General features: G+C 50.7%; 2 protein-coding genes across 2 annotated transcripts in view; one reads left to right on the top strand and one right to left on the bottom strand.

Annotated features, from left to right (window-relative positions):
* A3galt2 (alpha 1,3-galactosyltransferase 2) overlaps positions 1–5,122 on the top strand; it is a 16,383-nt gene extending 11,261 nt beyond the window's left edge. Inside the window, exon 5 of the mRNA XM_021159411.1 lies at positions 2,824–5,122. Coding sequence (XP_021015070.1) covers positions 2,824–3,511 — 688 coding nt within the window. The 3' untranslated portion in view covers positions 3,512–5,122. The remainder of the gene's footprint in view (positions 1–2,823) is intronic.
* Positions 5,123–8,785: 3,663 nt separating this feature from the next.
* Positions 8,786–12,370, bottom strand: part of Znf362 (zinc finger protein 362) — a 32,097-nt gene continuing 28,512 nt past the window's right edge. The window contains exon 9 of the mRNA XM_021159410.2: positions 8,786–10,537. Coding sequence (XP_021015069.1) covers positions 10,421–10,537 — 117 coding nt within the window. The 3' untranslated portion in view covers positions 8,786–10,420. The remainder of the gene's footprint in view (positions 10,538–12,370) is intronic.

Raw genomic sequence — 12,370 nt, forward strand, 5'->3', positions numbered from 1 at the left:
CCAGACACTGGGTTATGAAGAAGGGGAAGGGGCCCATTCCCGCCAAATCATCCTTGGAGTCCAGTTTCAGGTGACCACGTGATAGCTCAGGAACAGCTAGGCGGCAGGCAGTAGCAGTGGGAGTGGCAGAACGATAGGGTGGCTGACTCCACCCCCGATGCTCTCTTTGTGCTAACAGTGAAACCTGTTCAGCCAGGCTTCAGGCTTGGGGGGCGGGGAGGTTACACTAGTCTATTGTTAAAACCACCACTGGGGGTCTGTTAGTAAATACCTGATTATGTTATTCCTCTGGGCCTAGTGAAAAAACCTATACCAGGGGAATTCCCTTCTATTAGCCCTTTTATGAATAATACTACAACCTACCTATTTCCTAGGCCATTGTGTATTCCTGTGTTTGGGTGTGACTTGGCTATTGTTCTAAGTAATTACTATGTAGATTAGCCCTGAGCTTTTCTAGCTCTGTTCAAGTAAATTGTAATGCCTAATTATTTTCACTGTCTCTACTAGAATTGAATTTCAATGTTACTGAATAGGTAACATTCTTACTGAATTCAAAGCTCAGGGTCAGCTTTAAGGACTGCCTAGGACATTGGAACACTCTCGAAGGCTTAGCTATATGTCAAAATCAATCCTTAAAGGCACGTATAATAAAACAATTCTGAAAGAGAGCACAGGGATCCATACACCAGACTAACATGGGGACAGGTTTTGAGTATACGTGCTATGGGAATGCCAAGGTTCCAGGAGGCTAAGTTTCTGTGAAACTCTTTGCCTTAGGACTGCTTCCAGATTTCTAAACCTGTAATGCGAGTCACTATTGGAGTGGATGTAGCACCTATTCTGTCAAATCTTTCTCTGATTCATCACTTTGTCTGTCACTTAATTAGACATCACTTTTAAGCATGAGTGTTTCCTTCTATAAACTAACTTTACCTTAATTGTTTGGAGCTAAAGATTATACTAAGGGCATATCTGTATTCCAGCCAGAGGGATTAAAGGTGTGTGCTAAGGACTGAGCCATACCATAACATAATCTCAGGGGTCATGGCATCATCGAATATCCTGCAATACAAAGGGTAGTCCCCAAGCTTATAGAAGGAGCTTGGTAGGGGGAAGAGAAAAGGGCAGGACAGTGCCCTCCCATTGTGGACGAGAGGGAGAGTTCAGGGTGATGACCACTTTCCAAAGTGATACAAAGGGGATTCCTGGCTGGGTGTGGAGTCAGACCTATAACCCTAAGACACAGAGCAATGGAATACAGGACAGGGTAGGGAGAGGCTCCTTCAAAATGAATGGGAACACCCACCTAGGAAGAAAAAAAAAAAAAAAAAACCCAGGCAAAGAATTCTGAGCCACTAGATACTCCAGAAAACATGTTTTTGCCAACCATGACCCAACCCCACAAAAGAGAGAGAGAGAGAGAGAGAGAGAGAGAGAGAGAGAGAGAGAGAGAGAGATAGGAGAGCCACTGCAACACAAGGTGACTGAAAGATCCACAGGGCTGGCCTGAGAGCAAGGGGATAGAGCTGTGCACCCTTGGGCCTATGTGCCTGTGTGCCTTAGGGGGCCAAGCTAAATGCTCTAGGGACCAGGAGCTCCAGAAACTAAGATTTCAGGACACCTCCCTGAGTTCCTGGACTGTGAGCCCTACACTCTGAGGTGCTGACCCATGACCCCAGATTTAGCAGGGTCCACCAGAAGCAGAGCATATGCAAGTCAAGGGTCTGGCCCAACTCCAAGCTGGGCACAATTCTTGCCTCCACCCCTTAGAATTCTGTATATTTGTTCAAGTGACTCTAGCTTTTAAAAAAAAAAAGCAGCACGTGCTATGTGGCAAACATTCAAACTGTTCAACTTGGTCACTATTCCTTCAAACTTCTGGTATTGCAGGTTTTGAGGGATGCAAATTATCAGTATTCTGAGCATGCTTGTAAGGGAAAGCAACAGACGTTATGGCTTAAAATAAATTGCTATAGTCAGGAATTCAGGAAGTCACAAGAGGGGCTGTTCACCACTGAATATCTGGGTCTCAACCGAGAAATCAACAACTAAAGACCCCTGGATACCTCTCACTTCACATAAGCTCCCTCCATGGCTGGCTTGGGCTTTGAATTCATTTGCTTATCTATTGCAGTGATAAACATCACAACTAAAAACAGCTGGGGAGGAAAGGGTTTATCTCAGCTATTTCAGTTGGTAGCCCATCAAGAAAAAAGTCAGGGCAGGAACCTGGAGGCAGGAACTGAAGCCGAGGCCATGGAGGAGTGCTGCTTACTGGCTTGCTCCACAATGGCTTCTAGCCTGCCTTCTTATACACCCCAGGACCCAAGGGTGGACAGACCCTTGTAGCCCTTGTAGGCTAGTCCCTCCCACATTATTGCCCACATGCCACTCTGATGGTGGCATTTTTCTCAGCTGAAGTTTTTTCTTCCCAGATAACCCTGACTTGGAAAAAAAAAAAAATCCCCAACAACCAAAAAAAAAAAAAAAAAAAAAAAAAAAACAGCACAGGCTTGCTTACATCATAGCAGCCTCTGGTCCTGGGACCCCCTTTCACAAGGCTCAGAGTACTTCAGACACCTCCTGAACCCCAAGGGTTGTCCAGCTCAGTACTGCCTGGGTCAGAGGAATCAGGAGTCCATATTCAAGGGAAACAGGGCAGAGCAATGCATCCAGGCAGCTGACAGACAGCATCCAGGCACCCAACAGACAGCTTTCAATCTTTTAATGCACCGCCTTAAAGCAGAAGATCTGGGATTGCATGGCATGGTATGGGCAGGGTTGGAGGATGTCAGAACTGACTCTGGCCTGACTGCCTGGCAGGTACCTGGAGAAGTACCTGGAACACTTCCTGGTATCGGCAGAGCAGCACTTCATGGTCGGCCAGAACGTGGTGTACTATGTGTTTACGGATCGCCTGGAAGCAGTGCCCTATGTGGCTCTAGGCCAGGGTCGCCTGCTGCGGGTGAAACCCGTGCAGCGAGAGAGGCGCTGGCAGGACGTGTCCATGGCACGCATGCCCACGCTACACGAGGCTCTGGGAGGGCAGCTGGGCCAAGAAGCTGACTTTGTGTTCTGCCTGGACGTGGACCAGTACTTCACCGGTAACTTCGGGCCCGAGGTGCTGGCAGATTTGGTAGCACAGTTGCACGCCTGGCACTACCGCTGGCCACGGTGGCTGCTGCCCTACGAGAGGGACAAGCGATCGGCTGCTGCGCTGTCGTTAAGCGAAGGCGATTTCTACTACCACGCTGCGGTGTTTGGCGGCAGTGTGGCTGCGCTGCTCAAGCTGACGGCCCACTGTGCGACTGGCCAACAGCTGGACCGTAAGCGCGGCATTGAGGCGCTCTGGCACGACGAGAGCCACCTCAACAAGTTCTTCTGGCTGAACAAGCCTACCAAGCTGCTGTCGCCTGAGTTCTGCTGGACAGAGGAAATTAGCTGGAGGAGAGAGATCCACCACCCACGCCTGCTCTGGGCACCCAAGGAGTATACGCTGGTGCGAAACTAGCAGCCCTTCCCTGGCCAAGCAGGCGCCCAGCATCTTTGGCACTACCGTTGGTCAGTTAGAGCCACTTCTAGCGTCTCTGGGAAGGGGGACTTTGGAACTCAGAGATATTGAAAAGAGATCCTGTGCCTGGGGCCTGTAGACCCTTTGTCAGCTGACTGGAGAGCCTTTTTGCTCCAACCAGATGCAAATTATGGAAAGGCAAGAGTTCTGGCAGCTTTTGTATCCCAGGTGCTTGTCAGCAGGGGAGTGTGCAGCAAGTACCACCTACCAGGATTAAAGCTTTTGCAGAGGCCTTGGGGACAAGGCCTTCCTTAGCCCTTGGCTAGTGTCTCAGCTTCTGAGTGGACCTAGATATTGGGGTTCCCACACCTTGACAATGACCAGGGTTGCTCCTACAGAGCCTTTAGTATCTGAGGCTTGACAACTGTCTGGAGCCATTCCTGTGACCAGGATCTGCAATTTCTCATCCCTTGGACCTCACCGACTTCAGCCTCAGCTCTCCGTCCTGTCTGCCTCTGCTGGTCCTCTTGTTCGTGTGCAGGTCCCTGCCTGCGTTTATTTCTTCGACTGCCTCTTCTTCCACCGTCAAGCAGGCTTCTCCTGTCTGGAGCGTGGCTGGCTCCCTGCCCCATGGGCACTTCCCCTTCAATTCCCTTGCCGCTGTTGTGTGGCTGGCAGGTCACGCGGTTGTCATTGCCTCTGCCACCACCACTGCTATGCTGGCTCTTCCTGTTACCGGACAGCCCTCACTGTTGGCAAGGCCATTCAAGGGAAGTCTCTCATGGGACCTAACAGTGCGGTGTCAGGAAAGCAGCAGGAGAGTGTCAGCCCTTCTCCCCTCCCCAACCCCTGCAGGCTGGCCCATAAGGGCAGCTGAACATCCAGTGTAGTAGCCATAAGTGAGATGTTTGAACCGACCCAGCCTCATCTCTCTGGGATATTCCCAGGTATCCCTTCTGCTAGACCTCTTCTCTGTGTGGTGATGGGTATGGAGTCTTCTGGAGTTCTCAAAGGCTTTGGCAGCAGAAGGTCTGTTTCAAATCACCATGGTTTTATGGCTGTGCCTTAAGGAGCTCTGACTGTTGTGTGGGACTCTCAAGGTGTCCATGGGCTGTGCAAGACAAAGGGTGCCAGCATGGGGGTAGTCCAACACCTGCTGGCATGGGAGTCAAGTTGACAGTGCTTACTTCCAGGACAGCGAGCTCCAGGAGAATGTTAACAGTAGGGGGTTGAAGGACTTATTGTTAACACGTGTACTAATTGTGAGAGATTTTCCACACTGCTTACCACCACCCAGGGCCCCAGGAAGGGATGAGACCCTTCCCCTAGCCCCTTTCACCTCTGACCTTCCTGAGTGCTTCTTTTGCCGTGATATTTTTAACATGAGGAGACTGGGGCACAAAGAGGGACCAAACTGCCCAGACACAGGACCCATTCGGGCCCTTGTGACATCAGCCGTGGAAGAATGAGAGTTAGATCTTCCTTCCAGCCCAACCCCCTTTAGGAGGGAGCCACTAAGAAAGGCAAGCAGGCGTTCCAGTCATACATTATCTCCCGTGGCCGCAGCACAGCTTGTGCATATTTGAGGAATGCTATAACAAACAAGTAATTTCAAAATGTTCCGTATGATATTTTCTTCTATTGAGTGGATAATTAAAAAAAGAAAAGAAAGGAAAAGAAGGAAAGAGAGAGTAGGAAGAGGAAGAAGAGGAGGAAGTGGCTGAGGTCCCTCATCCATGCATTCAGTACCATTCTGTAAGAAAGACACAGACACGGGGCGCTGGGGTTCGCTCAGTCAAATAAGTGTCTATTTGTTCCCTCCCCTTCTCTGCCTGTCCCCATGGCAAGCAAGGTCAGAGAGGAGAGAGAGAGAGAGAGAGAGAGAGAGACTAATGCTCCTGAGAACAGAGGATCCCAGGTTTACAGAGGAGTAAGGTTTATAGAATGAGCAAGATTTTCTAAGACCCAGACTCTGAGGCAGACCCTCTGAGGACGGGGGAGAGGATGCAGGAAAGGGCAGGGTGGAGTAAGATGGTACCTCCTTGGGAACAGTTAGTTCCCTGCCCCTCTTAGAGGCAGGAGTTACAGATGCTTGGCAGCCAAACAGGAAGGAAGGAACCCCCCACCTCTACAGACATTTCCATGATGGCCACCGCTGTCCTTGAGTTCACAGGACTTGCCCGTAGACTCCTAGCAGAGAGGATGAAAATCAGAATCTTGTTCATTGACTACATCAGCACTACAGCCAAAATCTAGATGTGGCCAGGAGCCCCCACTCTGCTGTACCAGTACAGGTCCTACCCTGAAACTCCTGAGAAACTCCAGTTGTCTATGGACGGGGCTGGGGTGGGGGGGTGGTGGTGGTGGTGGTGGTGGTGGTGGTGGTGTGAGGTAGGGGTGGGGGTGATGATGCTACATGCCTGGAACATGTTCACGTGTTTCACACCTGCGGGTTGGCATTACCTTACATCCACCTTCCTAATGGCTGCTATTATTAATCTCATTTGACAAAAGGTGCAATCAGGCATTGAGAGGCCAAATAAATGACGCATGGTCACACCACTCACAGCTTACGTTCCTGAACGCCAAGGACAAACAGGAAATGAAATATGGCCGGAGACTGAAGACTGGGAGTCTTCGGAACTGAGGCGACCACCATTCTCAGTCTCCTCTGGCCATTTCGACATGCTCTGCCTCTTTTGTCTTCTGCTTGAGTCTGGCTGAACTCAGCCATCCCGGCACCTGGTCTCCAGGATCTCCCAGTTCAGCTACCCACCATCTCTTAACTAACAGGGAGTGGAGCAGCAGACTGGAGAGGCACTGTCAAACAATGACTTGCTGGTAAATACTTATCAACTGATGCTTCAGGAAAATAGGAGATGGGCTGTGCTGGCCAAGTGTTTCCTGTGCAAGCCTGAGGATCCAAAGGCTGGAGCTGGGGAGGCAAAGACAGGCAGATTCTTATGCTCCGGGCCGGCCAGCCCATTCAGTAAGCATCGGGGAAGTGAGATAGCCTAAGACTAAGACAGTGCACAGAGCAGAGCCTGAAGAAGGTCATTCGAGGTAAACCTCTGGCCTCCACACTTGTGGACACAGCAAACACATCATGGTTAATGGCAAGCCACCAACACTCCTGAATGTATAGTTGGGGAGGAGCTACGCACCACCTGTTCTAATGAGCCAGGGCGGCCACTGCACTTCTGGTCGCCTCTGTGTGGGGACTTACTGAGTCAGGTGGTCAATCTCTGGCCAATCAGCTGTGAATCGTGTTGGTAATGTGACACAGATACAGCTGCCAGAGTCCAGCTCTTTCTGGCATACAAGAACAGAGGAGATCAACCTTAGAGAAAGACCAGAGGCCTGTGAGGTTCCCAAAACATGGTGGGTCTATGCTACTTCCATTCTTAGTCCTCAAGGGTGGAGGCAACTCTTGAAGGCTGCGATGCAATCAATGGATTTACCCATTCAGGAACTTGTAATATGATGACATTTGGGGACATAGAGCCTGGCTGGTGGAAGCAGGTCATCAACCACATGTCAACCACGAGGTCACGATGCCTCTCACCTCTCTCTCTCTCTCTCTCTCTCTCTCTCCCTCTCTCTGAGGTGAGCAGCTGTACTCGGCCATACCCTTCCACATGGATGTTCTGCCTCCCACAGTCCCAGCCAGCCAGCGAGGGGCTGTACCTATTAACGATCTGGTATTTGTTACAGGATGAGAAGGATGAAAAGTCTGTAACATGAAAAATTTATACCAGGGGGACCAGAGAGATGGCTCAGGGGTTAAGAGCACTGACTGCTCTTCCGAAGGTCCTGAGTTCAAATCCCAGCAACCACACGGTGGTTCACCAACCATCCGTAATGAGATCTGATGCCCTCTTCTGGGGTATCTGAATACAACTACAGTGTACACACATATAATAAATAAATAAATCTTTAAAAAGAAAAAGAAGCGGGGCGTGGTGACACATGCCTTTAATCCCAGCACTTGGGAGGCAGAGGCGGGCAGATTTCTGAGTTCGAGGCCAGCCTGGTCTACAAAGTGAGTTCCAGGACAGCCAGGGCTACGCAGAGAAAGCCTGTCTCGAAAAACCAAAAAAAGGAAAAGAAAAAGAAAAAGAAAAAGAAAAAGGAAAAGGAAAAGGAAAAGGAAAAGGAAAAGGAAAAGGAAAAGGAAAAGGAAAAGGAAAAGGAAAAGGAAAAGGAAAATGTATACCAGAGTATTAGGTCCTCACTGTGACTATCTGAAGCCTTTGGGATTGGTTTGTGGGAAGATTTTGGGAAAAGTCTTGACAAAGCCTAGAATGCTGTAGGCAGAGCTCTTGGGAAAGTCTTCTGGGAGCTTGGAAGGCTGGAGTGTGGATGGGACTGTGAAAACCGGACCCTGTGCTCTCTGGGTTTTAGGCGGGAACGGGCACGCTGTTGTGAGAACCTGAAGCCCCCCCCCCATTTTACAGTCAGGCAGAGAATTTATCCATTCCCCTGCATCCACATCCTTCAACACTGATGCTGGCCCTATACAGACCCAGAAACAATAGAGGGCATACCTCATCCCCGTTCATTCCTGTCTCTCTGCATCCTGACTGCCACAGGGGTGAGCATCTCCCACTACATACCCCTCTCCCCTCCATGTTCAAGCCTCAGGCCTAAACTGATGGCCAAGAGCCACTGGACTGAGACCAGAAGCCAGAAACAATCGGTCCTCCTGTGAACTGTCCCACCCCATCCCAGGTATTTGTCACAGTGACAGAGTCTAACACATGTTCTGATTCCTTCCTGGGGAGATGAACTTCAGATACCGGCTCTGTGATGACCAGGAGCCGAGACAGTAGGATACCTCCACAGGGCCAACCTTGGTCAACTCGGTGGGAATAATTCTTGTCTCCTCCTCCTCCTCCTTCTAGACATCAACACACTAACTCCACCATGGAGGAAAACCTATGTGGATGTAATTTCAGGAGCCCATCCTACCCCAACCCTAGAGCAGCTTCCACAAACCAGACCTTGGGGTGGATGATCAGAAGGTGGGGAAACAGGAGGCAGCGTACCCATCTCAAAATGAGAAAAACTGGCTATGTGCAACTCCCCTGCCACTCAACTGGGCAAAATGCAGTCCCTTCCTGGGGTTGGGGGTGGGAACGTTAAGTAGCATTCCAGCACAAAGCATGAAAGCTCACAGTGAGCGGCCATCACCTTCCTTCCCTAGCCTGGAGCAGAGTCGTGCCAAGGCGGTCCTGCCTGCTCTCCTCACCGCCACCACCTGGCGAGTATACGCAGTGCATTCTTCACGTCAGACAAATACAAGGAGCAGAGCGACTGCATCCCGTCCTCTCTGCCCCCCTAAGTCCTCTCCCACACCCAACTTCTTTGGCTTCACTGCCTTCTTTGAATAGAATAGAAGCTCCTGTCCCGGTGCTCCGAGGGCCACGTGCCCTCGCCTCCCTGCCACCGAGATGCAGACTGAAAAGCCGACAGACTGTTTTCTCTTTTTTAATAAGGTAACTATTTCTAAATATGGTGGCCTGGAGGTCCCATAGAAAAAAAGCAAAGGCTGTTAACAGTATTGGAACAGCATATTTACAGGGTAGTAACATGCGGACAAAAGCTACAATACGGAGTATCAGACGACGCAAGTCAAACAAAGGGGTGGGGGTGGGGGGCTGAGACCCCCCCTCCCAGTGGAAAAGAAACCCCAGGAAACGTTAAACTGGTAAATCAATGGCGAGTTAAGGCTTAAAAAGTGTATAAAAATAACACAGTTAATATTCAAACGGACTCCAGGTACAGAATATATAGATGAGTTTTGTCTAGTTTTCTTCTCTGGGGGTGATGTGGAAGGGGGCTTCTCTGGGTTCTGTACATAGTTCCTATATACACGGACACGCATGGCTTTCGGATTGGGATATGTCTTGGGGGGCTGGGGGCAGGGTCTGCTCCTGGGTCCTCCTTTGGAGGCTCCTATCCCTGCCGCAGGGCCTGGGGTCTGGGTTGGGGAGTCCTCATCTGTGTCGAGAAGGACAACCCCTCCCTGGGCACTGTACCCTTCTGAAGGAAATTCTGGAAAGGGCACTTAGTCCCAGGCCCCCTCCCTCTCCATCCCCCTGCCCACAGTCTGGAGTGGTGGGAGAGGTAGCCGATAGGTTTCCTGGCCAGCACCGAGGTAGACTGGGGTGGTCTTCAGGGCAGCAGGGGAGGGGCCAGTTCTCACCTGGCACGCCCCCAACCCATTCCCTGGGCTTGCCACCCAGCCGTCACTGCACCCTTTGGTCCCGCGGGTCTCCAGACCTCTCTCATTTCCGTGCCCTAAAGCCAGGCAGGCCTGGCAGCTGCTGTGCCCTCTGCTCACGAAGGCTAGGGCAAAGCTCAGGCAGTTTGACTGGGTGACGGGTGAAGGGCTCACTCCAGCTGTCTCCTGTCTCCTCCCACCTGAGGGAGGGTGTCCCCTTTGAAGTCCAGAACCCCAGGCCTCCCCTCAAGACCTGAGGTTTTGGCCAGAGAAGTTCCCACGCTGCCCTCTGGTTCTCTGTATCCGTCTGTCCAGTCCTTTTAATTTCCCGTTCTTAGCAGCACCAACATTCTGGCCAATAAATATCCTTTTTGTTATTTCCAAAACAAACTTAAAAACAAGAAACAGTGAAGCAAGTGAGGGAGGGGGAACAAAAAGAAAACCCAACAGACAGGTTCAAAGTGCTCTGAGATCGTCTTTGGATGCCACCAGAACAGTCCAGAATCTTGCAGTTGGCCTGGCTGCCAGGAGCCAGCCAGGGAGGGCTTCTGTGGACCAAGCTTTCTGGCAGGTTTGGAAGGTCGTGAGAGAGCTTGGTGGTTCCTGGAGGCCCCAGCGGGAATTAGGCTGGGTGCTGCCTGGGTCTGTGTCTGCCAAGTGGGCGGGGCGCCGCCGCAGGTGGCTCAGATCAGAGAGATTCGCACCGGGATGCCGGGGGACTCGGTCCTCTGGGGTGAGTGATGGCTCACCAGGTGTTCCACCACTGTGTGTTTGGACATGTGCTTCATCAGGTAGGTCTCCTGTGGACAGAAGGAATATGCAGAAGCCATCACAACAGAGGCTGTAGTTCCAAATTCAGCCACTAGAGGGCAGCTCACTGCAGCCACAGCCTTGGAGCTCAGGTGGACCTTGGAATGGGTTCTAAGGGTTCTATTGATGTTGGGGTGATCTTTGCTTTGCTGGAGTCCAGTCCTACACAGTGCTTGCTGGAGGAGTGGGACAAGGCTGACTGGCAACTACGCTCACCCTCAACAGATTCCACCCAAGCCCTGCAATCTCCAGCTCTGCTTGCCATTCCAACCTATAACTGTGTGTTCCCTGTGGGGTTGAGGCAGGGGCCTGGCAGGAGTTGAGTTCTGCCATTTCTTAGCATCAGGGCAAGTCATGTCCCCCGACCTGCTCCCAAGCCTCCATTTCCTCCTCTGTAAGTAGGAGCTGTCTCTAGAGCCCTATGGGGACACTCCTTCCCAGTCTTAACATTTTATTCCAGTTAGAAGCAGGAGTCCGAGTCCCTGTAAACCTCCAGGTGACCCTCTCTTGGGGGTAAAGCCACACCCACGTCATCCTATTCCCCACTTGCCCTGCCCTGGGGCATCATCACTGGATCGGTGAGGTGACCTGGGCTGTCTGTCTGCATGCCCACATCCTCCATTGGCTCTGGCCAGGAGCAAGGTAACATACCCTGGCTGCCACTCAAGACAGGTCGCCAGGCAGAGACTGAGAGAGCCTAGGAATGTAGCAAGGTGCTACATATCCCAGAGGAAGCAGTCAGCAACAGCCACGACAGAAACCAGTTTCCAGTGAGTACAAGGTAAGGAGTGGGGCGAGGCAAGCTGGGCCCTAAAAGACACTGACACAGGCTGTGGTGGTTTGGACAGAGATGGCCCCCACAGACTCCTGTGTGTGAATGCTTGGCCCATGGGGAGTGGCACTATTGGGAGACGTGGCCTTGTTGGAGGAAGTATGTCACTATGGGGGCGGCACTTTGAAGTCTCCTATGCTCAAGCTACACCCAGTGTGGCACACAGTCTCCTTCTGCTGCCTGTGGATCAAGACGTAGAACTGTCAGCTCCTTCTCCAGCACCATGCCTGCCTGTGTGCCGCCATGTTTTCCTCCATGACGATAATGGACCAAACTTCTCAACTGTAAGCTAGCCCCAGTTAAATGTTTTCCTTTATAATTGTTGCTGTGGTCATGGTGTCTCTTAACAACAACAAAACCCTAATTAAGACATAGGATAATATAGGAATCTTATTTGGGTCTTGCTCTTTAAAAATAAATTCTAAGCCGGGTGTGGTGGCGCACGCCTTTAATCCCAGCACTCGGGAGGCAGAGGCAGGCGAATTTCTGAGTTCGAGGCCAACCTGGTCTACAAAGTGAGCTCCAGGACAGCCAGAGCTATAAAGAGAAACCCTGTCTCGAAAAACCAAAAAAAATAAATAAATAAATAAAAAAAAATAAATTCTATAAATAAAAATATGGCATTTAGGAGACAAATGAATATGTCTATGCTGTCTGGGTACTGGACAACGGGCCTCTGAATAAGGGTTATAGAGATATTATGGGTATGTTTTAAAAAGGAGCCACGGCCCTTTGAGACATAAAGCTTTTACAAACAAAATAATAGCGTGTCTGGATTTTGCTTCAGAGAGCAGGGGCTGAGGACAGTCAGCGACGTGTACGATGAGAAAACACGAGGACCTGACCGTGGACTGAAACCTTCATATCCCGGAGCCAAAACAAACCGTTCATCTTCTAAATCCACCATCTGGGGTATTCTGTTACCATGACAGAAAGCTATTATGTGTCCCTTCCTCAAAAGACCTTATTATTTGGACTGTCCCTAACTTTG

Source organism: Mus caroli, chromosome 4 (genome assembly GCF_900094665.2).
Source record: "Mus caroli chromosome 4, CAROLI_EIJ_v1.1, whole genome shotgun sequence".
Lineage (NCBI taxonomy): Eukaryota > Metazoa > Chordata > Mammalia > Rodentia > Muridae > Mus > Mus caroli.